The 27,737-nt window shown below is 37.2% G+C and overlaps 1 protein-coding gene across 1 annotated transcript in view; it reads right to left on the bottom strand.

Moving 5' to 3' along the window:
- The window catches only part of LOC150075981 (uncharacterized), a 701,253-nt gene that overhangs the window by 2,282 nt on the left and 671,234 nt on the right, over positions 1 to 27,737 (bottom strand). The window contains 2 exon segments of the mRNA XM_090387465.1: positions 12,600 to 12,755; positions 22,977 to 23,098. Of these exon segments, the coding sequence (XP_090243591.1) occupies positions 12,600 to 12,755; positions 22,977 to 23,098 (278 nt within the window).

Here is a 27,737-nt window from a genome sequence, read left to right as displayed (position 1 = left end):
ATTATTATTGCTCTTATATTATTTCTCCCTGATTGGGGGTTCCACCTCGTGATGGGTATTGCTACCAAGTACACAGGGTGGTGGTTGTTATGTCTGGTGTTACTGTTGGTCGAGGAACTCTCTGACTATCCTACAGGTATTCAAGGATTGCAACTTTCTGGAGTTCCTTGTAGGTATTCGTTGGGAGACCTATTGCTGCTAGGCTGTTATGTAGGGTCTTTGGCACCATACTTGTGGTTGACATGATGATCTGGATGGTCGTTACTTGTTGCATATGCCACATCTCTTTGATCTCCTGTCTTAGGTTTGTGTACTTCCTGGATTTTTCCCCGTGGGTTTTCTGCAGGTTGCCAATATATCAATCAGATAGGTAGCCTTTTCCTTCTTGTCCACAAGGGTTATGTCTGGTCTGTTGTGTGGGATTGTCCTATCTGTTATTATGGTGCGGTCCCAGTACAGCTTGTGGGTTGGGGTCTCTAGTACTGCCTGGAGTCGTACTTGTAGTATGGTATACTTTCTTCGATCAACTGGTATTTCCTTGCTAGCTTCTGATGTATTATCCTGGCTACCTGGTCGTGTCTATGCTTCCATTACTGGCATACGAAAAGATTCAGGAGATGAAGCAATTGCAGCTATACAGAGGATATTCCTTAGATGCTATAATGACCTCAAACTGTTTGTTTGTTATTTGGTTTTTAGGAGTATTAGCAACTAAGGCCATATTGCTCCGGGGATATGCGGTGGTCATTCCCTGACCTTTCCGCATCCTCCGTATTTGGTGATCGTGGGTTCGAACCCCCATCTAATCAAGTAGCATGTGCTACGCACTGCTGCTCCTGGCTACGGAGGCACCGACCTCGAACTTGTAGGCAGAAGACTACGGAGAAATTCTCCAGACATGGAAAGGACATACCGTGATTGGTACCATTATGGCTACTTCGATTGACAGCAGTAGTTTTCAGTTTTATTATTATTATTATTAGCCACATAGTGCAAGGAAGCCTGAGGCTTATGGTGCACCAGCTAAAAAAATTTGAGTCACCCTGAGTTACGAGCTCACATTTTACTAAATGCTCATTTCTGGAGGTCACTGCCATAAAACAATAAAAACGATTTGCACTTTCCGGGTTACTGGGCTTTTCTGTTAGTGCATCTAATTATAAACTGGTAGTAAACTCGATCTCGTTGCATTTGCTATAATACCAATAGCTAGAATTCTGTGGGTTTTTAAGTTATTATAGTGAAATGTGTGTGTCTCCTTCACCGAAATCGTCAGTCATATAAAAAAAAATAATAAAAAACGTAATGTAAGTCCCAACTATGTAAGTCGGGGACTTATCGTATCAAAAAATGTTCAGCAACCTATGTAAAAAGAATGGATAGATAAAATAATTAAAAAACTTACCACATACTAATCGCGTGTCCAATATGATGCTTCCCTTTATTTTTTATGATGTCAATTTTAAATCATTAAATTTAAAATCGACCTTTTATTTAGCTTCCCATTATCTTTTAAAATGTCGCGTATGGTTTGGTCACCAACACTACAATGGTTCTTTAGAGATTTAACAGATGCACCCTTTTCAAACTTTTGAATAATTTCAAGTTTTTGTTTAATTCTCTTGCGTTTGCCCATCATTTTCACGGTATTTCTAAAAAAAAAAAAAAATAATAATAATAGTTACTATAAAAAAAAAATTCCGACACTGCTGACATAAATAGCGAAACAAAATTTGTCCTTTTGCGGTGTAACTGGAACACAATAATCAATGCAATTCACTAAAACAAACCAAACATTTCTTCTCTTTTTTTTTTTTTTGAGCGATGGGAGTGTGAAGACAGTGGAGGTTGCAAGATAATAGGCACAATAATCTCCTAATTACAACTTATAACGCTGCTTCTTGTCGCTCATTTACGACTTGCAAAACAACTGTTTATACCTATTCTAGTTATTACTTGAATTTGATGATTCCAGGTTGATTTTTTTTTTAAATTTAGAGTCCCAGTTAATCTAATCCCGGTAAATTGAGAATCTGCTGTATTTACTGACCTTTAATGTCTATTTAGACTATAGTGTTTTGAAAAGCTGCCTCAGTACTCGATTCAGACTAAAATTTTAGTTTGCCTTTACGTTGAAATTAAGGCCTAGATCTTCGTCCAGTTGAACTCCTTATTACTACCACCAAGTTGGAAGCCTTTTGAAGCTCTAAGATTTGACACCACAAGTTCTGCAGCAGGGCTGTGCAATGTTATCTGAGAGCCAAGTATATGGCTGGGTTCTCCCTTTTTTTTTTTTTTTTTTTTTATTATGGCTGTATTATAACAATTTAAGAAACATTGTAGGACCTCATTCTGTGTTGAGGTTTGAGTATGTTGCATCCAGCACGCCACAAATAGTGCTTACAAGCACTTTCTGTGGTGTGCTAGATGCATTCTCCCTCCCCCATTTGTATAGCTCTGATCTGCAGTCATTAAAAACAAAAAAACCCACCACTAGTTATAGCTAACATTTTGGTTACAAAAACACTGAACACATAATGAGGTCAGAAATATTTTCCAATATTGCTATTGCAATGGTTTAAAATGCCAAAAGAAGATGGGGGGAACAGTATTTCCAAAGCCCATTCATTAGGCATATGATACTAAGAGCATTGTTCTCAAATATATGAAGTGTGGCAATAAAGTTCTCAGACTGGTGCAATGAAAAGAACACACAGTGAAAAGAACTCAAAACTAGTTTTATTTTATTCAAAGTAATCATCACCTGGTTGAATGCAATTGTTACACTATTCTAAAATTTTCTGAAAATAGTCAGAAACATTCACAGGGATGATGATCAGTTCTGCAGTTACTCGTACTTTTTCTTTATGTCCTCAACATCCCGAAATCTCTTTCATTTGAGGACAGTTTCGCCTTGAAAAAGAGGAAGAAGTCTACTGGTGCTAGATCGGGAGAGTAGAGTGGATGGATGATAGTAATAATAGTATTTGCCATGTTGTGCAAGGAAGCAACACAGGCTTTTTGCTGCACTGACAAAAAAAAAAAAAAAAAGTAGATAAGAAAGTAAAAATTACATGCTTCTCTCCTCACACAGGTAACTATCCAGTTGACCTTTGAATTTATTAAACTGAAAGCCTCAACTACCTGCAAGGGCAACTTGTTCAGCAATCAGACTCACTGGCTAAAAGAAAACCTTCTACAATCTAATCTAAACCTCAGTCAGGTGACCTCTGAAGTGCCTAGTTGCCAAGCTCTGTAGTCCACATATTTGGAGTCTTTCCTTGTATGGTAGTCATTTTGCTGATCTCATCATTCAAGTTAGTCATCTTTGGACCCTTTCAAGAAGCTCAATGTCTTTTTTTCAGATGAGGTCTCCATAACTGAACACGGTATTCCAAATGTGGTCTTACAATTGCCTTATACAGTGGAATTATGACCTGCTTATCTCTACAGGATAATGTTCAATTAATCATCAATATGACACCATGGGTTTTCCTGTCTGTTTGTTTACACTGTTCAATGTCATATATATCACAACTCCCAGATACTTTTCCTCTTCCACTCTTTAATTCAACCCCACCTTGAATTTAGCAGGATTAAAACATAGCTGATACTTCTCATTTCAACATTGCCCTGTATTTGTTAAGTCTGCAGATCTCCTACTCTTAATGTTATTAGTACCAATATGTACAACAATATCACCATTTGTACCCTTAAGAGATATCTGCTCTTCGAATGTTGTTGGAACAAAAAAAAAAATATATCATATATGTATGGCATAATTGAGGTTCTTGAGTCCTTTTTGACCATTCTTATAAACTGGACTCCTCTTGACAGAAGTTTTGTAAACTCAAACAAATTTCTGCTGATAAATACACTGTATCTGCACATTCTAGTGACTACTACTACTAATGGTGCTGAATAATTTAGCATTACCCATAAATCTAATTTCAGAGCTGTTTGCCTCAGATGAGGCATTGCCATAGTATTAAGTTTCCTATAGTCTACATAAACATATACGGGGTTAAGCCCGTGACTACGAATACGGTGCTGTTCCTTGTATTCTGTCTATCTTGTTAACTCCTCTGACCGTTTGGTCGTCCCGGAGTATAAACAGAAAATTTATTTATTTATATCCTACAATTTATTTTTCCAGTTTTCCTCTTCCATATTATATTTCTGTTTATACTTCAGGATGGTCACAAAAAGTCAGGGAGTTTACCAAATAGCCTACAAGTACGTTACACTATTTCAAGATATTATGCAGATTTCAACATGGGCACACAACTCTACACTTATATTCTGACAACTTGACTACAGTCATACCAAGATGTTGGATATCTATGAAGGTGGTTCAGGTATGGAGTAAAATTTTTCTAATAAAATTTTATTGGCAATAAGTATTCATAATAGAAACAGCTTACTTTCCAAGCTAGTTTTCCTCATTTTGGTTGGATCAAGGACTGCATGACTTATGACCTTGTTATTTAAAAAAAAAAAAATTTTTTTTTTTTTACCTAAAACTCTTAATTCTGAGATAATGAGAAGCTGAAAGTGCTACAACCAATATGTGTGTGCTTGTGTGCACACACTTTCCATTTCAGATGGATCTGTCAGCATATTCACTGTCACTGCCATTACTACTGGCTTTCTTGTGAATGGTCTGAGAATTTATATTCTTAGTCACAAAACAAATTTCATCTGCCACATTTTCCAATCTTAACTGAAGATTTTGCATCACTTACAACTGGTGTACATGGGTAAAACTGGGCTTTTCGTATGATAATAATTCCACTTGGTATCACACTTTTGTTTAACAGAAACTTTATAACAATGTATTGTACAACAAAACTTGGCATTTCCGTTTCAGAGATAATATTGAAATGTTTAGAAATGTTTAGAAAATTGCTAAACAGTGATTTTTGAAAATTATGGCTCCATTTCAGCACTCAAAATATGAACTATTTCATATTTCAGTTCATTTCAAAAGAACTACACAGCTCCTTATTAAATTGCTTTCATTTATCCATTTTGTGGGCAAAGCAATATTTGCCCAACATATACAGCAGTATAGTTTTCTGCACATAACATTATAAAAATTATTTAATTTCTTTTTGTTGTACTATATAGTAATAACTATAATAACAATGGTATTTTAATAAAGTAAATTTGATATGTTAAGAGTTGTGTAATTTTTTGCATTAAAAAAATCCTACATGCCAAGTTCAAATTAAAATGTCATCCACTATCATAAACAAACCACTGAAAGCAGATTTTAGCTGAAAAAGATAACTATATTAATGGAGACTATTATAAGTTCATCATGTTAGATGCATAAGGGCAAATACTGATACTTTTATCTCTTTATTCTGTCAACTGTACTGGCTGTAGAAGTAAATTGAACTTACTATGTAAAGTGCCTGTGTGACAGGAATAAAAGAGATGAAACTGACTATTAACAAAAAGATGAAAACATGACAATAAGCAGTGAGGTGCAACTGAGATGGACTGAATTTATTTACATTGTGAACATTATGAAAGATGTGATATGCAATTGTTAGCAGCATATCACAGTTAGTTTTAAATGGTCTGTATTAGCATTATTAATTTACTATAATTTGTGAACAGACAATACATGTATAGAAAATTATATGTAAGGTATGTAAAATACCTATCTTACCTACGGTGATAGTAATAGATGCATGTGATGCAAGAAATCAAACATATGAGTTTGCTTTCTTGCATCACAAAAAAAAAAAAATTTAACATCATTCCCTCTAAATGTTTGTCCAGTTCCTCCTTGAATTTATTTAAGCTATCAACTTCCACAATGACAGATGAAAGATTGTTCTAGCAATTAACTACCCGCTGGCTAAAGTCAAATTTCTGCACATCTCTTCTACAATTGTCTTTCCTTAATTTGAATTTATGCCCCCTTAGGTTCGTAATCTGAGGAAGAATCCCATCAGAATTCAGCGTGCTCAACCCATTCAAGGCCTTATACACCTCAATCAGATCACTGTGCAGATACCTAGCCTCCAGCCATTGCAATTTGCAGAACTTAAGCCTCTCTTGGTAAGAGGATCCCTTCATTCCCCTCACCAATCTTGTTGCCCTTCTCTGTACACGCTCAAGCAAATCTACATCCTTCCCAAAATGAGGCCTCCAGACCTGTACGCAGTACTCAAGGCGTGGCCTAACCATTGCCTCATACAGAGGTATAATCATCTCCTTTCCCCTGCTAGCAAAATTCCTATATATATCATTGAGAGAACCCCATGACCTGCCCTGGGAGCCTGTCTGCATTGCTCAGAAAACTTCATATCTGACTGCACAATTACTTTCAGGTGTTTTTCATTTTCTACCACCCTAAGTGTAGTAACTACACAGTTGGTATGTTCCTCTGGGGTTACTTCTACCCCTATGCAGTACTTTGCATTTGTCAAGGTTAAACTTCAGTTGCCACTTATTAGCCCATCTGCCCAAATTTTCTAGATTCTGTTGCAGTAGAACACTGCCATTACTGTCATTAACAACCTTACCAACTTTGTATCATCTGCAAACTTCGACACTAAGCCTGATATACCTTCATCAATATCATTGATAAATATACAAAACAACAGTGGGCCCAACACCGAACCCTGTGGGATTCCACTAATAACATTAATCAACGAAGAGCAGCATCCATTGATTACCACCCTCTGTCTTCTCCCACTCAACCACCCTGTTATCTATTGTAGCAACTTACCCTTAATACCATTCTGCTCCAATTTTTACAGTAGTCTTAGATGCGCAACAGTGTCAAAAGCTTTCCTGAAATCAAAGTATATGATAACAAAATTATTTTTTGCATCCAGTTCCTTTGTAACCACATCATAGTATCCAATCAAATTTGTCAGACAGGACTTTCCCTTAACAAATCCATGCTGTGTCTGAATTATTGCTGTAGTCTTGTGTAGATGATCCTGCAATGCATCTTTAACCAGTGACTTCATTATTTTACCTGGAACAGAAGTTAAACTAACTGGTCTGTAATTACTCGTGTCGCCCTTTGATCCCCTTTGTGAATTGGAGATACATTTGCACATCTCCAGTTTGTGGGGACTTTCCCCTGAGTCCAAGGATGCACTCATAATTATGGCTAAGGGCTTGCTTAGTTCCTTTACCACCTCCTTTAATATAACTGGATAGATCCCATCCACTCCTTTATGTTTAACTTCAACTATTTCTCCTCCACTTTGCTCTCAGTTATTACAAAATCATTAAGCACCCTGCTACAATTTGATAACCTTCTGGCATTTTCAAACCTTAATAACTCCTCATGTGTGAATGTAGATGCAAAATACTCATTCAGTTTATCTGCTATCTGAGTACAGCACATTCAAATGTTGCTCATGATACCAACTCACACCCACCTCCAGATATGTCAATGCAATGCATAAAAAATAGACATTCTACACTGTTACTTTCTTGAACTTGTATATTTGACTTGTGTAGTTTAAGGAATGTATGTCATGTGTGCTTTGTGAGGATATGTGATACTACCAATTTGAGAGTAATTTTAACCTTATCCATTGAAAATTTCTTGAAATCTGGCAAAATTTTATTCTTCAGCAAATTATTTCAAGTTATTCCTAAGTAAAAAGAATGTGTTTTTCCTCTCTTGTTAAGTGTGAATTAGCAGTGTTGGAGTGTCAAAATGATCCTTACTGTCATGTATATTGCAAGAGACATAACACAAAAACTGGCAAGGCTCTTCACAAAGTGCATTAGAAAAGGTGTGATGCCTAAGCAGTGGAATAATGCAATCATAGTTCTGCTGCATAAGAAAGGAGATAAATCAGAAATTGGAAATTATAGACCAATTAGCTTGTTATCCCACATCTACAAGTTGTTCACAAGGGTCATTACTAACAGATCAGAAAGAATACTTGATGAGAATCAACCGAAAGGGAAAGCTGGCTTTAGAACAGGATTCTCAACTATGGATCACCTTCACATAATATCACAGCTAATGGAGAAAGCAAATGAATATAAAACACCATTATTAGTATTAGTAATGGCTGCATGGTGCAAGAAAGCCTATGGCTTACGCAGCACCAGCCAAAAAAAAAAAAAAAAAAAAAAAATCCGAACAAAACAATGATAAAAAAAATAATAATAATAATTAATAAAAAAAAAAGGAAATTAAACCTATCATCCTATGCGTTTCCCTCACCCCGAAGGTACTATCCAGATGACCTTTGAATTTCCCCAAACTGTCAGCCTCTACCACCTATGTAGGCAACTTATTCCAGTAATTTATAACTCACTGGCTAAAATAAAACTTCCTGCAGTCCAATCTAAACATCTTCCCCCCCCCATCCCGTAACTTGAATTTATGTCCCCTAGTTCTAGCATCATTTATAATCTTGAAAATTTCGTCCTCATTCATTTTACTGATGCCTCTCAGAGCCTTACACATCTCAGTCAAATCTCCTCTAAGGTTTCTAGTTTCCAAACTCTGCAACGCACATATTTGAAGTCTTTCTTCATAAGGACGCCCTTTTGCTGATCTCACCAGGCGAGTTACCAGTCTTTGCACCCTTTTAAAGAACCTCGATGTCTTTCTTTAGGTGCGGTCTCCATACTTGAACACAGTATTCCAAGTGTGGTCTAACATAAGCCTTATATAATGGGATTATCATGTCCCTATCTCTACTTGCAAAAGTTCGACAGATCATCAATAGGACACCATGGGCCTTCCTTGCAACCTGTTTACAATGCTCAGAGAATTTCATGCCTGACCGTATCATAACACCCAAGTCCCCTTCCTCCAGTACTGGGTTTAGTTGAACTCCACCAAGTGAATAAGTTATTTTGGGATTACTCTTTCCCAGGTGTAATACTTTACACTTTGTTGGATTAAAGCATAGCTGCCATTTTTCTAACCATTCCTAAAGTCTATCTAGGTCTCTCTGAAGAAGCTCAGCTTGACAGTGATCATTAACTACTCTACCAATTTTAACATCTGAAAATTTAGACACCACGCCCTCTATCCCTTCATTAATGTTGTTTATGAAAATTAAAAACAACAGTGGTCCTAATACTGATCCTTGGGGAACCCCACTTCTTACATCAACCCAATCTGAGGAATAGCCATTTATCATAACCCTCTGCCTCCTGCCCTGAAGCCATCCTGATATCCACTTAAGGATTTTCCCAGTGATTCCAACTTGTTCCAGCTTATAAAGCAACCGTTCATGTGGGACTGAGTCAAAAGCTTTGCTGAAATCTAAATAAACAATGTCGAAATTATTCCCTAAATCCAGCTCGTGAGTGACCCTTTCGAAATAGCGAACCAGATTTGTTAAAAATGATTTTCCCTTTACAAAACCAAGGATACATGCTGAGTATCCTTGAGAATTTCAATTTGATCCAAATGATCCTGAATTCCACCCTTGATCACTGCCTCCATGATTTTCCCTACTATTGAAGTCAGACTGACAGGTCGATAATTTCCAACTTCACTTTTAGAACCACCCTTATGTGTGGGAGATACATCTGCACTTTTCCAATCCAAGGGAATCTCCCCAGAGTCTAGTGATACTCGCATAATTAGCCTCAATGCACTCGCTTGCCGCCTCCTTTAAGATTATAGGGTATATTCCATCAACTCCAGGAGCCTTACTGGCCTGTAAGGCTCGAAAGTTTTTTCATTAAATAATCTTGCGAAATTTCAATATCATTAATTACATATTTTTTAACTTCGTTCCCACAATTTCCCATTGCCACAAAAGGTTTTTCATTTGTAAATATCGATGCAAAATAACTGTTGATCTGCAACGGCAGCTGGTGTATTTAATACTATCCCCTTTCCCTTACGTAAAGGTCCGATCTGGTTTGTCCTGCTCTTCTTGGCATTTATATATGTGAAGAATTCTTTATCCCCCCTCTTTGCTCTGTTTTGCTAGTGATTTCTCATAAACTGCCTTTGCCTGTCGAACCTTTTCTGTGGCTCTATTACACATCACCTTGTAGCTGTTATAGGCTTCAGTACTTTTTATTGCTCTGTAACCTTTCCATGCCACCTTTTTCTGCTCAAGTAATGTGGCAACTTCACTATTCATCCAACTTGGAACCCTCCTCTTGGAGTATTTTTTAAATTTTATATACGCATTCAAGGCATCTATGATTAATGTTTTAAAAGCGTACCACAGTTCAAATGTATTCATTTTCTGCACAATATCTACCCAGTTAATAGAGGCCATGTAGTACCTTAAGGCATCGTAATTTCCTTTTCTGAAATTAAAACCCATTCCTTTGCCTTTTACTTCTGCTACCTCTCTCGTCATCATCCACCGTAGGACTCTGTGATCACTTTCTGCTACTGGTTCCTCTACTGTCAGCCCTGTTATGTCATCTGATTCATGCGTGATGATGAGGTCTAGGATATTCTTTTCTCTAGTACTTTCCCTGACATGTTGATACAAATAACAGTCATCTAGTTGATTTAAAAATTTTGTTCCCCATGTCAAGTTTCCTTCCCATTTACTCCAATCAATTAGAGGCAAATTGAAATCACCCATAATAAGGCATTGACGCTTACTTGCCCATTCCATTTGCATGTAGAGGCTTTTGTCATAATCTTCACAATCACCTGGTCTGTAGATTACTCCTACTCGCATTATACCTTTGTTTCCAACTATCTCACACCATACAGACTCTATACTAGCATGTGAAATGTCTGAATCTGGGAAAGCTATAGTCGCACTCAGGCTGCTTCTGATAAGAAGCATTACCCCACCACCCCTTCTATCTACCCTATCCTTCCTAAATACATTATACAAGCCGTACTTAAATTCATCATCCCCAATTTCCGGGTGGTATCACGTCTCTGTAAGCCCTATTATGTCCGCGTTACTTGTTTTAACCAGCAGTTCAAATTCGCTCATTTTATTGACGACACTTCTAACGTTACTGTATAAACAATTAAGATTTACTGTTCTTGTATATTTAACAACCCTAACACAACCCTTGAAGTTTTTTAGGCTCTCTTCCCTGATATTAGCTACCCGCTCACATGAAACGTTTCTGCCTCCAGAACATCTAGATAATACGTCCAGTTGGGGTAACAGATAAGAACTCTTAAGGTATGTGCAAGAGTTACTTTGACCAATATTATCAGATAAACGTGTGTCAGTATTACCCACATCCCCCCCTAACTGGCAGTTTCCCTGAACCTTTAAGGTATCCTCAATAATACTGGCAAAAACTTTTGCAACACCTTTAAGTGTATCCCGTCTCTACAAAACAAATTCCTTCTACCTACAAGTGTGGGCCATGCTGATAGAAATTTCCCCCCTAAAGCCTTGCAGAGTCCTTCTGCCTGGCATTTGTGGATTATGAAAAGGCATTTGACTCCATACAGCATAAGGCAATGTTTTGGGCACTGGAAAGACAAGGCATAGATACCCCACATATTATGATTTTGAATAAAATATATGAGAATGCTACCTCCTTTATTAGACTAGACAAAGACAGTAGACAAAATTTTAAATCGAGAAAGGAGTTCGACAAGGAGACACAATATCTCTGAAGCTGTTTACTGCTGCCCTTGAGGAAGCTTTCAGAAGATTAGACTGGTCGCAGAAAGGAGTCAATGTGAATGGAGAGTACCTAAACCAGTTACGATTTGCAGATGACATTGTGGTCATGAGCCACGATCCCAAAGAATTAGAGGAAAATCTTAATCAGTTATGCACAGTTAGTAAGGATTTTGGACTAAAGATGAATATGGCTAAAACAAAAGTAATGATGAACAAGTATGCCACAGAAAGGGAAATAATGATTGAAGGAGCAGTAATTGAAAAGGTGGAGTCATACTTATCTGGGACAAGTTATTAGCTGTAATAATGATAATGGCTGGAAGTCAAGAGAAGCATAAATTTTGGATGGATAGCATTCAGGAAATATAGTCACATACTGATGAGCAATATCCCAATTTGTCTGAAACATAAAATAATGAACCAATGTATACTTCCCACCATGACTTATGGAAGTGAAACATGGGCACTCACCAAAAGAATGGAAGAGAAGCTGAGAACTACACAGCGAAGAATGGAACGAATTATATTGGGAATCAGACTGTTAGATAAGAGAAACACATGGATTAGGCAGCAAACTCAAGTAAAGGACATTCTTATCAAAACTAAAGAATTAAAATGGTCTTGGGCAGGACACATAGCTCGAAGACATGATGACAGATGGACTAATAACAGAATGGTACCCAAGAGGAGCTAGAAGAAAACCTGGAAAACAAAGGCGGAGATGGATAGATGAAATTCATGAGTTTGTGGGTAGTAAATGGATGGCCAGTGCTCAAAACAGAAGGAACTGGAAAGTTGCTGGAGAGGCCTTCATCCTGCAGTGGATTGAAAATGGCTGATGACATTGCAAGATCGTATGCTAACACAAAAAATGCAAAGCTTGTTGTTAATTCTCGCAGTGTTTTATCTACTGCAATAAAACAGTTACAATGAAGTTTTAAAACATGGCTAACGGCAGTGTTAGAGTATAAATAGAATTATTAATATATTTTTTATTTATAGAAAACTAACCTCAAATTCTCCATCTGTGAGATAGGATTCCAACCGAGATGGATCCACACCCTCGGGCAGGGAAGACTTAACTAGTTCTGCAAGTGAATACCTTGTCCTTGTTAGTTGTGCTAAGGCTTCTTGCACAAAAATTACTTCTCCAGGTTTCTTTCCATCCTGTAAAAAATTTGAAAATTATCTCTATACAAAAATGGGAACATGACATATCAATGTCTTTTTTTATTGTACACTGGTGTTCAAAGAAAGTGCATCACCCTTAAAATTGTAATTGTTGTCCAAATAACTTAAGTATATGGCAATATTTCTTACAGATTGCATCAGAAGATTGACATGCATAGGTGATGGCGTAATATTGCATGAGCCGTTACTTTCAGCTATATAAGCATGTTCTGCAAGAGTTGCAGTCATTCCTTGCTTGTGTCAGAATGGAGAGTTATGTGCAGTTGATGCCATGAAGAAGAGTGCTATTGTTGCTTTAAGTGAGGAAGGATGTTCTTCCTGTCATATTGCTTTTAGAGTGTCTTGTAATCAGTCGACAGTGAGTAGATTTCTTTCCAAACTCAAGAATGCTGGTTCTGCTGATGGGAAAAAAGGAACCGGATGCAAACGAGTCTCTACACCAAAACAGGGCTGTGTTTTGAAGTGCTTATGCCTTAAAAATCATAAAGCTTCATCATCTGAGCTGAAAAGAGAATGGGAAGAACATACAGGAGTGGTAGCAAGTGCAGTAACAGTCAGAAGACACCTCTTCAAAAATGGACTTGTAGCCTGTCGTCCTAAGAAGAAGCCTCTCCTCACAATAAATGAAAAAGGCCTAATTAATTTGGTGTAAGGAGCATGTCAAATGGACCACCAAGCAGTGGAAATCAGTTATTTTCTTGGATGAGAAGAAATTCAACCTGCATGGATCTGATGGGAGACGAACGATTCAGTGTAGACGTGAAGAATACCATCCAGACTGTATGGTGTTACAGTGAAATTCCCTACCAACCAAATGATATGGGGGGAGGGAGATTTCTTATCGCGGAGTAGGTCACCTGCAGTTTATAAAAGGTTCCGTAAATGCCAATGGATACCTGGCTATATTGGAAGGCAAATTGCTGCCAACCATTATAGAGACCATTTCAACCTGCCAAGTAAATGCATCTTCAAGGACAACTCTCTTCCTTGTCATCAGGCAAAAAGTGTAAGTAGGCACTTCTGTAATTACTTTAGCATCATTTCTGCATTAGAGGTTCGACATCTGTTACATGTGTTTACATTTGTTACAGGTGAAAATATGGTTGGAAGAATGGTCCATTACAACTGTTAGTTGGCCAGGAAACAGCCCAGACCTGAATCCTATAAGAGAACTGTTGGCATCGTGTGGAATCTGCATAGCCAGAGAGAAACCAAAGACCCTTTGTGAACTTCAGGAATTGATCTTGTCAATGCCTTGACGGTGTGCTGCTGTCATCAGGGCCAGAGGGGATTCAACTAAATATTAGTTTGCATCTGGTGAACTTTTCATTTTGTTTTCCCATTTAAAATGATAAACTGAAGCAAACTGAGGGCTTCTGATAACATTTCAGCCATAATTATCATGTTTACCAAAACTGTTGTATAAAGGTTGCAAATGCTCATTTTGGAATATTTTGAGAGCAACTGTTAAATATTACTTAGCATCGCCTTAACTATTAATAAATATCTTTTGTTTATATTTCTATTTGTGATGCACTTTCTTTAAACACCTGTGTAATAATTAACATCTTAGATTTGGTTTCCTCACCAAGCTTAACTGTCAGTCCCTTTCTTTCGTTAATATGGATATAATGCCATAAAAAGTCAAAAAGGAAATAAGATTTTTTGAAGAGGGAATAACCAAGGGGGGGGGGAGATTAAACTGCAACTCATCTACGACTATCTCAGTACAAAGCACCAACCAGCAAAGAATCCAAAAGGACGTTTTCTGCTGCTAATTAAATATGTATCATATTTAGATCCAGTTTAAACCATAACACTATTGAGTTTCTTAAGAGCTCACTTTATTCGGACCGGTAGTGTGGATGCTTATTTTTTTGTTTTTAGAATAACTGTATGTTTAATAGTTTTTGCTAGAATACTTATTAATTTAATAAAATTGTGATTTAAAACGTGAAAAAACAAGTAATTACTTGTTTTTTCCTTACTTTATTTCACCTAACTGTCATCAAAATTTATTGCGAAAAATGTTTTTTTTTTTTTTTTGGAATACCGGTATTAAGATTTTGACCAGTATTATGAGCTCTGAGTCGAAGGAAGCTCTCATAATTATGGCTAAGGGTTTGCTTGCTTACTTTGCTGCCTCCTTTAATATAACTCGATAGATCCAACCACCCCAGGTGCCTTTATGTTTATCTTCAACAATTTCTCCTCCACTGTGCTCTCAGTTATTACAACATCATCTAGCAAACAGCCAGAGTTTAATTCACCTCTGGCATTAACCTCCTTAAATAACTCCTCAAGTATGAATGTAGATGCAAAATACTCAGTTTTTTAGCTACCTGACCAAGATCATCAACAGTTGAACCATCGATATCTAGTGGACCAATCTGATTCATCCCCTTATAGAGTTTACATAAATAAATAAAGAACTCTTTGCTGTTTTTCTTTGCATCCTTTTCTGAAGATTTCTCGTAATCTGCCATTGCCTGCCTGGTTACAGACCAGCTTATATCTATCATAGGCTTCCGTGTCACCATTAATTTATATGTATCCCATGATTTTTCTTCTCTACCACATGTCTCATTAGTTCATCTGACATCCATTTAGGCCTTTAATAATATTTCTTAGTTGGTATGAAAAGCCTAGTAGCTTCCAAGATTAATTCTTTGAATGCTTCCCATTTTGAATTTACTGTTGGTAACATCATCAGTTGGTCCCACCGTATAGAATTTAATTACTGTCTCAGACCATCATAGTCACCTTTATGAAAGCTAAATCCTTTCCCTTTACCCCTGATGATAGTTACCTCTTTGAGTAAATCCCACTTCAGCAGCACACTGTGATCACTGCCACCTAGTGGTTCCTTTATCTGCAGATTCTTAATGCATGAAGAATCACTATTGATAATCAGATCAAGAGTATTACTCCCTCTAGTTGCCTCCCGAACATGCTGATGTAGAAAACAATCATCCAATAAATCCACAAAAGTCTTGAGTGACCAACCCACAAATTCCAGTCAATATCTGGGAAATTAAAATCCCCCATTATAAGACACACTGATTTACTGCAACACTATTTCCCTGTACAGTTGTTTATTATACTCATCAGAGTCATTAGGCCTATAACACACTCCCTACTTTGAATTTTCCTTTCCCAGTGCTTATATCACACCAAACTGACTCGACACTGCACTGTCCAGTGATGTCGACTGGCAGTACTTTCTTGGATTTTATGCGTTTCTTAACTAATAGAAGAACCCCCCCCTCCTCCCTTCCTATTCTGTCTGTCCTTCCTGTACACATTGTACTCCCCAAATTTGATTTCCGCATTCCTTATATCTGTGTGACACCAAGTCTCTGATATCACAACAATATCTGCCTTTGATGTTTTGACCAACACCTCAAATTCCTCAAATTTATTTACAAAACTCCTAGCATTGGTGTATACGCAAGTATACATGCACCTGTCTATTCTTAGATACCCTAACACAACCCATGTGTTTACTTGTACCGCAATGACTCCCAGCAGTCTCTGAAATATCCTGCATCTTGTTTTTCAGGCTTCTGCTCATTCCAATAGAAGCAGTGCAAGAATCACTTTCGCCTCTGCCAGCAGCTACTGTTAATCTATTAGTCCGTGTATCCCCCAAAGCTAGCAGTTTCCTGACCCACCTGACGCTGCCTCGATAGAGTCAGCAAATATTCTTGCACCCTTTCTAGGCGCCTCTGCAGCCAGGTGGGAAGAAGCAGCAGTGCGTAGCACACGCTTCTTGATTAGACCGGGGTTCGAGCCCGTCACCAACAAATATGGAGGATGTGGAAAGGTCAGGGAATGACCACCGCATATCCCGGAAGCAATATGGCCTTAGTTGCTAATGCTCCTGAAAACCAAATAACAAATAAATAGCACCCTTTCTATTTAAGTGTATCCCATCCCCGTAGAAGCAGTCTCTCCTGTTAACAAGCTCAGACCAGGCTGAGAAAAACCCCTTGAGCCTTGCACAATCTCTCCAGGGACGAATTGATCGACAAGGCTCTCATCATATACCCCCTCCTATCGTGTTTGGCAGAATTGCAGACACTTTCAAATTCAACCCTAACTCACAGCTTTTTTTCAACATTGACCTGTACTTGTTAAGTAATTCCGCCAGTCTCCTACTCTTAATATCATTAGTGCCAAAGTGTACAACAATATCACCTTTTATGCCCTTTGCCCCTGGCAGATGTACCCTGGTCCTGTTCCAGCTATCCTTTTTGCACAATACGTTTCCCTGACAATAGAGTTACTGACAACTACTAGTTCCTGTGGAACCAGCGCATTCTGCCTTGGGGGTTGCCGCTATGTTGCTTGATGTTTGAGTGCAAGCTCTGGCACTGATGTGGGCAGCTGAGAGCTTGATGGGCCCTCAATTTAAATTCTTCAAGGGAATTCACTCCGTCCTTCAAGCTCTCATATAGGCCCATAACAACATTGAGTTGGCACCTGATTTCCTCACACTCCTTGCGTCGTGCACAAAAAGACATTCCCCTTGGCAATATCATGTCCTGTCCCTGACTACTCCACAAACAAACAAGCAGTACATTTCAAAAGGCTGTGATTCAGAGGACAACTGCCTCCCCTCAGTTCTTCCCTGAGCCACAGCACTCCCATTAGCTTGAGCCTTTTGCTTTGCTGCTCTGGTCTGAGTCATGATTTCGATTCAATTTCAAATAAAAATTATAACCCTAAACTTATATCTCAATGCAGTATAACACACATATATATATATATATACAAAGGGTACTAGGAAAGTTTTGCAATACAGCTTTGTTTATTTAATTTTTTCAAAGTAATTTCCTCTACATTCAATACAGCTCTCCATCCTCCGAAACCAATCTTTAAACCAGTTCTGCCAAGTTTCACTAGGGAGTAAAGCACACTCGTTGTCCCAAGCCCGTAGAAGGTCCTCATCACTGGAAAACCGCCTCCCTTTTAGCTTCATTTTCACATGCGGGAACAGTGCAAAGTCGCAGGGAGCAAGGTCTGGACTGTAGGGAGAGTGCTCGAGAAGTTTCAGTCCTGTCGTGGTCAAATATTCGGTGCAGGCTTTGGCGCGGTGAGCTGCAGCATTATCGTGATGGAGGTACCAGGTGTCCATTCTTGACTTTGGCCGCAGGTTCTTCATAGATCCAATGACTTTAGGCAGGCATTGTTCAGTATATCACTTAGCTGTGACTGTCTTCTGCGTGTCCAAAACGACACGTTCCACAATTCCACTCGATTTGAAAAATACAGCTATCATTTTCTTCTTTACAGATCGGGATTTTCTGACAATTACAGGTGTGTCGTCATCATCAAAGACCCAAACTTTGTTTTGAGCCTTGGTCGGCAGATCGTAATAGTACAGCCAAGTCTCGTCATCTGTCACGATGTTGTTCACATACCGAGATTGTCCCTTATCAAACTTTTTTTAACATCTCCCGGCACCAAGTCACACGTCGTGTCATCTGCTCTTCAGTCAGTTGATGCGGCACCCAGAGAGAACAAAGTTTCTTCACGTGCAAATGATCTTGCAGAATCGAACGAATTGCTGGTGCATTTAGGCCCAAAGTATCCTCTATCTGTTGGTAGGTCACTCGCCTGTTTTCGTCAAGCATTTTCCTCACAGCAGTAACGTTTTCCTCCGTAACTGACGTTCGTAGCCTTCCCGGCCTCTCAGAATCCTCCAGAGTGAAATTTCCCCTTTGGAATTCTCTATACCACCTGAATATCGTTGTACGATGTGGACAATCATCATCTAGTGCAAGAGTCATTTCTTCTAAGCACTGGTCTATGGTTAAACCACGCACGAAATTATACCGCAGAACTGTCCTTATCTCATTTTGTGACCACGATGCCATCTCAAGCATTTTACACTCTCACTACTAATGAATAACTGAGCCCATCGACTTGGCGCGGCTGCTACTATGCACGTATGAACATGTCTCAACATGCAGCAACAAGCAGCTTCCTGTGATTCATTGTTGCGTCATATTGCAAAATGTTCCTAGTACCCTTTGTGTGTATATATATATATATATATATATATATAGTTTAGTTTGATTGTTTAGGTTACTTTAATTTTTTGGTATCTATTTTCTATAGGGTATTAAGGTGTGTACGGAACAGGAGATTTAGTTAGCGTTTTTAGTCTAACCTATTCCTGGGGGTCTGTAATGGTATTCAAATTATATAATATCTAATGAAGTTAATTATAATTATTTTAACATTAATTAATTATCATTCAATACTAACTAACATTCCCTTACCTAGTCATCTACCCACTACTTCATCGGGGGCTTTGAGCGGATCGATAGCCAGTTTTAAAGGAATATCTCATAATTACCCGTTTCTGTTAACTTCTTATCAGTTTTACCTTAGTAGTGAGATTATTTTGCTCTTTTAGACTATTTATTTAATCGAATAAGGATAGTTTTATTTCAATTTGTCTTTTAGTTTAATTTTTGAAAAAAATTTTTTTGTTTCTAACATCGGATTCGGCAATCCGGTAGAGGGGAAACAAAGCCCAATGGGTAATTATCGGAATAAGCGAGTGGAGTTATCTGTCCGGTGGTGGTCTTTCGGTAAATGAGGGGGGGGTTTGCCCTACTCGTTGTTTGTTTTTGAGTGCGCAGCTGTGCCTATTGTTGCTTGATATTGTTGTAGGGTGATGTTTTTGCAAGTCATCCGATGAGTGGGCTGATTCTTACGTCAGCTGGGGGGGGTATTTCTGTTTTTTTTTTATAACTCCATGGTGAAAATTAAATTCTTATGTGATTTGGTTGTTTGTTATTTACAAGCATTGTTTTTTGTTATTTACGTGAGTTGGTTTGCTATTTACATGAATTGGTTGTTATTTACACGAGTTGTTTTGCTATCCCTTTGGATTGGGCCGGTATAGCTTTTCTAAGGCATAACAGCCCGTTTTGTCCTAGGGGATAGCTATTTACATATTTACAGCCTCCTGTAAATTTACGGCCTCCAGTATTGTTTGTTACATTTTAAAATGTAACAAACAATACTGGTACGATCTGATCAATCTCAACGTCAAAAATAACTACGTAATGATGGGAAACAACATCTACTTACAGACCAGAGGGATAGCCATGGGAACGTGCTGCTCCAGCGCGATTGCCAACCTATACTTACACCACTTTGAAAATAACATCACAGAAAGAAATCAACATATTTAGATATATCGATGACTTCCTAGTCATCAACCACAACAGTTTTGAAGCACTAGCCCAAGTAATCTACCCCACCGACCTCAGCATAGAACGGACCAACCAAAACAGCAACCTACAAGCATATTACCTCGACAGTCAGATCACCATTAACAATAACAATATCGAAACTAAACATTATGATAAAAGAGACCACTTCAACTTCCCAGCTATAAAGCTTATCCACTGGGACAGCAACATCGCAAAACATATATGGAAACAATTAGAAACCAAACAACCAGAATAATAAAAATATGCAGTAATGCAAAGAACACAACAGAAGCAATTAATAAACTGATAAAAACACTCACAATAAATAATATACCCTACAATTATAGCAAACACCACATAAAAGCAGCCACACTTATGAATATCAAAAATCAAATGTCCAAATCATAAAGCAATAACAAAAATTACCTAAAACAAGGTCCGGATTTCTTACACTCAGAGGAGGCTCGTCCTCTGACTGCACTAAAATCCAGCTTCCTATATCAACCCACCCATCATATATATATATATAAATAAAAAAAAAAAAATTTGCGCAAGAGACGCAAGGTAACATTCACTTTACAAGAGGCTGTAAATATGTAAATAGCTATCCCCTAGGACAAAACGGGCTGTTATGCCTTAGAAAAGCTATACCGGCCCAGTCCAAAGGGATAGGGAAACAATTCATGTAAATAACAACCAATTCATGTAAATAGCAAACCAACTCACGTAAATAACAAAAAAACAATGCTTGTCAATAACAAACAACCAAATCACATAAGAATTTAATTTTCACCATGGAGTTATATATAAAAAAAAAAAACGGAAATACCCCCCCCCCCCCGCTGACGTAGGAATCAGCCCACTCATCGGATGATTTGCAAAAACATCACCCTACAACAATATCAAGCAACAATAGGCACGGCTGCGCACTCAAAACCAAACCTGTGATACAACAAACAATGAGTAGGGCAAACCCCCCCCCCCCCCCTCATTTACCGAAAGACCACCACCGGACAGATAACTCCACTCGCTTATTCCGATAATTACCCATTGGGCTTTGTTTCCCCTCTACCAGTTTGCCGAATCCGATGTTAGAAACAAAAAATTTTTTTTCAAAAATTAAACTAAAAGACAAATTGAAATAAAACTATCCTTATTCAATTAAATAAATAGTCTAAAAGAGCAAAATAATCTCATTACTAAGGTAAAACTGATGAGAAGTTAACAGAAACGGGTAATTATGAGACATTCCTTTAAAACTGGCTATCAATCCGCTCAAAGCCCCCAATGAAGTAGCGGGTAGATGACTAGGTAAGGGAATGTTAGTTAGTATTGAATGATAATTAATTAATGTTAAAATAATTATAATTAACTTCATTAGATATTATATAATTTGAATACCATTACAGACCCCCAGGAATAGGTTAGACTAAAAACGCTAACTAAATCTCCTGTTCCGTACACACCTTAATACCCTATAGAAAATAGATACCAAAAAATTAAAGTAATCTAAGCAATCAAACTAAAATATATCAAGCACGTATAATAGACCAATTGCCACATGGCAATGGCATTAACGTACAAGTGATAAATTAAAAATAATCAATTAGACATTATCAATAATAATAAAAACACAAAATATATATATATATATTTCAGTATCGAGTATTACCTCTGAGTCACGTTATGATTTCCGTATCTCCTATCAAGTTATATGTATTAATTAATGTTACGTTTATAAAATCCAAGTCATTATATATATTTAGTTAAAAAAGTACAATTTAATTGACAATGAAATTTAATAAGATTAATAAATTTTACTGATTAATTGATAATACTATATACTAAGCTAACAGATTTCTAATACAGTGTATTCACTATCTAGTTATAAGTGAAACCTTATGCTATCAAGTTCGGGATACACGTTGTATCGTATAATAATGGCGGCAAATCACGGACAGTAAATATGCTGACACTGAGTATTACTTAACTTTCAAAATCGCATTTTCCAAAAATCAAAATAAACCAAGGAGCTTGACTAGGTCTATAAACTACTTATAGAAAATAATTTAATATTACAATTAAGTCAATAAAATGGCTAATTATAATTAAAAACAGCCCAAAAACTTGTCCAACATGTGGACTGGATACCCTTACCGATACTGTAGTATACGAAATAGTATACACTACTTTGATATGAGTGTTAAACTTCTGATTATTTACCCAGGAAAATTAAGTTCCAAACATTTCTGGGATGTGGACCCCACAAGGTGAAGCAACAGCATTCCTAGTCTGTTCTTGGTACAATACCCCCCCCCCCTTTTTATTGTCTACTTAATAAACCTGCAGACTTAATAAAAATGAATTGTAGACTGAATAAAACAGTCTGCAATAGATTTCTTATCTATTATGAGTTAACAGTATATTAACAGACCATAAAAAGCAAAATTCAGTAGCAATCAATAAAGAATAAGTGTCCTGCTGGCCTTTTAAACATTTTTCAATCATATCATAACTTAAACAACTGGGCAAAAGATTATTCTTGTACACTTTAATTAGACATGTGTGTCTAACTTTTGTACAAACCTGTTTTCAAATGGTGAACAATTAAGATGATACAGCCGTTTTCCCCTACTTTTGTTTCATTGGTTGCAAACGAATGCAAAAAAAAAAAAAAAAAAAAAACATCAACTTCTTCGTATTTCCCCCATTTGCTACTTGCTAAAGATATTTCCTCCTAATCTGATTCAAGATGAAGTTATTCTCCCAATTCCTGAGTACTGGGACATTACCTTAAGAGCAAAGAACATTGTATACAATTTATTACAATGTACCCCATACAACTACAAAAGGGTTCACATATAGTGATTACTATACAAAGTAAATTATAGTGATTACTATAATGAGCAGGAGGCAGAACAGTGAATACAAAATATTTTAAAAAGGTTTCAAGAACTCTTACCTTCATGCTAAGAAGCGTAACATCATCCCATTGCTGCCACTCAGGAAACAGATTTGTGAAGGCAATAGGCTCAACACCAGATGACACCAAGTACGCCTTTGGAGGCTCTTCGGCATTTTTCTCTACATAAAAAAAAAAAAAAAATATATATATATATATATATATATATATATATATATATAAAAGCTAAATTAAAATAGGATATTTGCCAACTATTTTTTCTTATTTATTTTTAATAAATATTTTTATTAATTTCTGTCTTTCTATTTAATTTGTGGATTAATTGGATTATATATATATATATAAAACACACGGTGTTTCAATTAGTAATAGTATTTTCTATATAGTGCAAGAAAGCCACAGGCTTTTGCTGCACTCGCAAAAAAAAAACCGAAAAAAAAAAAAAAAAAAAAAAAAAAACCATAGTAGATAAGAAAATACAAATTATATGCTTCCCTCCTCATATAGGTAACTATCCAGTTGACTTTTGAATTTATTCAAACTGTCAGCTTCAATTTACCTGCAAGGACAACTTGTTCCAGCAATCGATGACTTATTGACTAAAAGAAAACTTCCTACAATCATAAAAGGCACCAGGATCTATTTCACTTATTTTTAGTTTAAGCTATTTGTTGTCTGGACCTTTGTCATATTTGGGCTGGAATTTTTAAATTTGAGGTTAAAATTACACTAAGTAGCACAACTTTGATATAATTGCCTCTTTATATGTTTCTGGATACACTGCACATATGATACAGCTGATAATGTGCAGCATATAATGGGGAAAAAAAAAAAAAAAAGAAAAAAAAGCAGCATGTTCAAAGAACTAGCAATTTCATATCGGAAACTGGAAAAAAGCGAATACTGTATATACTTTTATCCCAGTTTCCCAGACACCCAGTTTCCTCCTCTCAACTAGAGATGCAATAAAAGAGTATATCAGTGGAATGCTAATTACAAAACAGCTACCTCTCAAGGGGAATACAGTTGCCATTTGTCAAGTGTATTACATTAGTTACAAAGTAAATTTTTGTTTACAACAGCACATAACATCATTTCTTTGACTAGAAGTTACACTTAGGGTATTAAAAACTACTAAGGGCTAAACTAGGCAAAAATATACACGAACTGGAAAGATATATAAACCTGATTTCCCCACAAAAGTTATTTGTGGGGAAATCAGGAAATCACGACTTCAATTCGGCACTATGATAACTGGACAGTTTGATTTAGATTTAGTTTTCTCAAAACACAGTAAATTCTAGGGCATCAGGAATAAATACACAGCAAAATTAGTAAATCAGTAGGACTGAAGCAATGTCCGCCAAAAGAAAAAAAAATTATACAGTTGAAGAAAAAGATTATTTAAAGCGTCGTGAAACCAAAATGTAGTATATTTAGCAAGTGTGGAATTCCAGAAGAAACGATCCACGGTTATATAAAAGTGGAAGAAAAATTATGTTCACTGCGTTGGACCAATGCTTATACAAGTGGTTTCTAAAAAAACGTAATGGAGTGCCGATAAATGAGGTAATTTTGAAAGCACAGGCACTCAAATTTCATAAGCTACTTGCTGAAGACTACACATTTAAAGCTTCTGAAGGGTGGCTTTGGAGCTGAAGCTCGTCATGGGATATCCCAGATTAGTTTTGTAGGCAAACCTGCATTTGGTGAAATTACAGCAGCAGCAGAATTTCCTGAATTTCTGTGTAATGTGATTCAAGATGGATTCACAGATGAACAGTTTGCAACTGTGATGAAACAGCGCTCTACTATAAACTTCTTCCTGACAAATCATTGGATATTAAAAAGGCACCCAACAAAGTGGGCATGAAAACTAACAATGAGAGAATTACTGTATTGTGTGCAAACAAGACTGGAAATCACAAGCCAGAGCCACTGTGCATCCATAAAAGTCAACATCCCCCAGTGTTTTAAGCACATCAACATGAATTCTCTGCCTGTTAATTATAAAAATAGTTCAGGCACTTGGATGAGTGATAGTTTTGCTTCATGGTTTGAAAGTGAGTTAGTACCATCAGTGAAATGCCACCAAAAAACTTGAAGAAAAAGCTCAGTTACTGTTGGATCACTACTCAGCTCATCTTTTGGCTGATGTCCTGAAATTGAAAGATGGCACGATCAGAGTCGCATTTCTGCCAAGGAACACAACCGCACTAATTCAGCCCACGGGTCCGGACATTATTTGAGCCTTCAAAGCCTAATATCATGGTAAGTTACTTACTGGTGTTGTGAACTCAGAAATTCATGTTCTAGAATTTCTGAAAACATTAATACTGAAAGAAACTGCATACAATATTGGATTAGCGTGGCAGAAAGTAAGCTCAACAGCAAACTGCTGGAAAAAGTGTATTGGACACCAGTAATAACCTTGAATTAGCAGCATTTTCAGAACAAGAAGCAAAGGCTGCTTGTAACGTACTTGGTAGCTGCCTTGGAGCAAATGACTTGGCTGCTTAGATTGATGTGAATGTGGAAGCTCCAGTTGTGCTTTATGTGAGCAAGGAAGAAATTGCAGTCAACAAACAGAAGGCTAGTGACAGAGTCACTTAGAAGATAATGCACCAAAAATTAACGAAGTGCTTCAAAACATTAATAAGAAGCTCTAACCATGTTAAACATTAACATGGTTAGAGCTTCAGAGTAATAGTGAACATCTTCGTTTTTGAACCTCACCCACTATTAAGAATTATGTACTGAAAAAATGCTGTCATAAGTTCCAGGAAACTAAATAACATGACTATTTTAGAATGGATGCACAAAATTTAAGTCCATTACACATTGTGTATTAAATGATATAACCTTTAATACTTGGTCTTTTTGTCTGTATGTTCATAGAACATTAAATACTTTAAGGTAATACTTTATTTATTTACTAAGTAAAGTATATTTATTATAAAATTTTTGCCACTATAATGCACTTTTCTTATGATGTGAGTATTAAAGTTGTCACATGACACCCATGCTATATTGGGGTTTCACTGTTTTACCATTTACAATTTATCAATTAATTTTGCCTAATAAACTGCCTTTTTAATCAATGTGAATGTTGTTTCCCTCATTTTAGTCCAAAAACCTCACCAGTGTACTTCTGAAATGATCATAAAAGATTTTATTGGAAAAATAGGGAAAAATAATAATATTAACATAATAGTTTTAGCATGCACAATGACACAAAAAATCCAAAATGCACATTTACTGAAGAGCAAGCATCACTTACAACCCTTGTGTTATTTCAAATAGCACTGTTTACTTTCATTTCAAAAGAACTGCAATGACGTTTTAGGCTAAATCAAAGAAAAGAAGTTTCCCACTGGGAAAACAGGAATTTGATTAGGCAAAATTTAAATTTAGAAATTGTGAAATCTAAATGGCAATACTTAGTCCAATTTTAACACTTAATTCAAAAATTTCAGCGTGAAATATAACAAAAAAGCCAAGACACAAATAGTCTAAACCTAAAAATAAGTAAGATGGACCATGGTGCCTTTTAATTTTTGGTCCTTGGTGCCTTTTTTGGTCCTTGAGGTTGTCACAGACATTCTCTCAGATATGCCAGACAAGCTGTACTTGCTACCTGGGAGTCTAAAACGCTGATGGAACTGATATTCGGGTGATACTCAGTTCAAGTGAACCCAATTTCGGCAAAGTCCGGACGATCTGTGACAGCCAAATCCTCTACTTGCACCTTCACGATGGCGGGACTGTTAGTAATCCTGGGTATAACCTCCATGCTCAAGCACATGGTGGGTGATCACCCAGGTGTGAACCAACGTAAGCATGGGGTCGAGATGTGGCGCCCACACCAAATGGAGGAATGCCACCGCTCTGTGTTACCAGGCAGTACTAGGTGGTAGATGACTCTCATCAACCAGTGCAATACCACCACTTTGCTTATTGGAAGCTTGAAGTGGTGGAACCCATGTTTAGTCGCCAGAGCTAAGTTCTGGTCAACCCTTCCATCATGCAGAATGATTGATGACTTTTGAGTTTATGATGAACATCGTGATGAGATCTAATCTTCCTTACATTTTGAGGGTACAGCTCTAAAACGGTGTTCGCAGGCCAGCTGCTAGTTAGTACAGCTAGTGTATAATCTTGCTACCTTTACTCTTCCAGATAGTGACTGGAGGGAGTCCAAGTAATGTGTATGCAGGGGGCATTGTCGAGGCCATGTTATGTCAAGGATCTGGGTATATTCTTACCACGTGTATGCCATATCCACAAATTTCATTACTTCATACAGCATGTCCCACCCACTTTTTTTTACTATAGAATACACTATGAATTGTCAAACTAATAGAGTAAGCTTATCTGCGAAAAGATCTAAACCTCCCAAACACTTCTTAATTCATTTCACAAATACACGTGGTCTCAATTCTAATCTCAACGATGTCCATTTCCGCTTGCAGTTTGCCAAAGCCCATGTACTTTTTCTGACAGAATCTCAGTTATCAGTTGATTCAACTACTGCTCATCTCAGTTGCCCAAATCATTCGCTGTACGATTCCTTTCGCCTCAAAGGTGGTACTTGTGCATATGTCCGTTCCGATATTCCCTGTCAGAGACTTAGTAATTTGGAATCTCCTCTTTTCGATCTTCTCTGGCTTAAAATCTCTCTACCTCATTGTGTCAAATTCATTTGTTGTCTCTACTGTTCTCCCAACTCCACTAATCAATTGGAGCTCTTTGACGTCCGCTCTTTGCAACTTGACTTTCTCCAGTCAAACTTTCCTAACA

Source organism: Mastigoproctus giganteus, chromosome 13, assembly GCF_048544385.1.
Source record: "Mastigoproctus giganteus isolate SK-2022 chromosome 13, ASM4854438v1, whole genome shotgun sequence".
Lineage (NCBI taxonomy): Eukaryota > Metazoa > Arthropoda > Arachnida > Uropygi > Thelyphonidae > Mastigoproctus > Mastigoproctus giganteus.
Note: the sequence above shows the minus strand (reverse complement) of the source record. Positions and strands in the feature narration are given on the sequence as shown.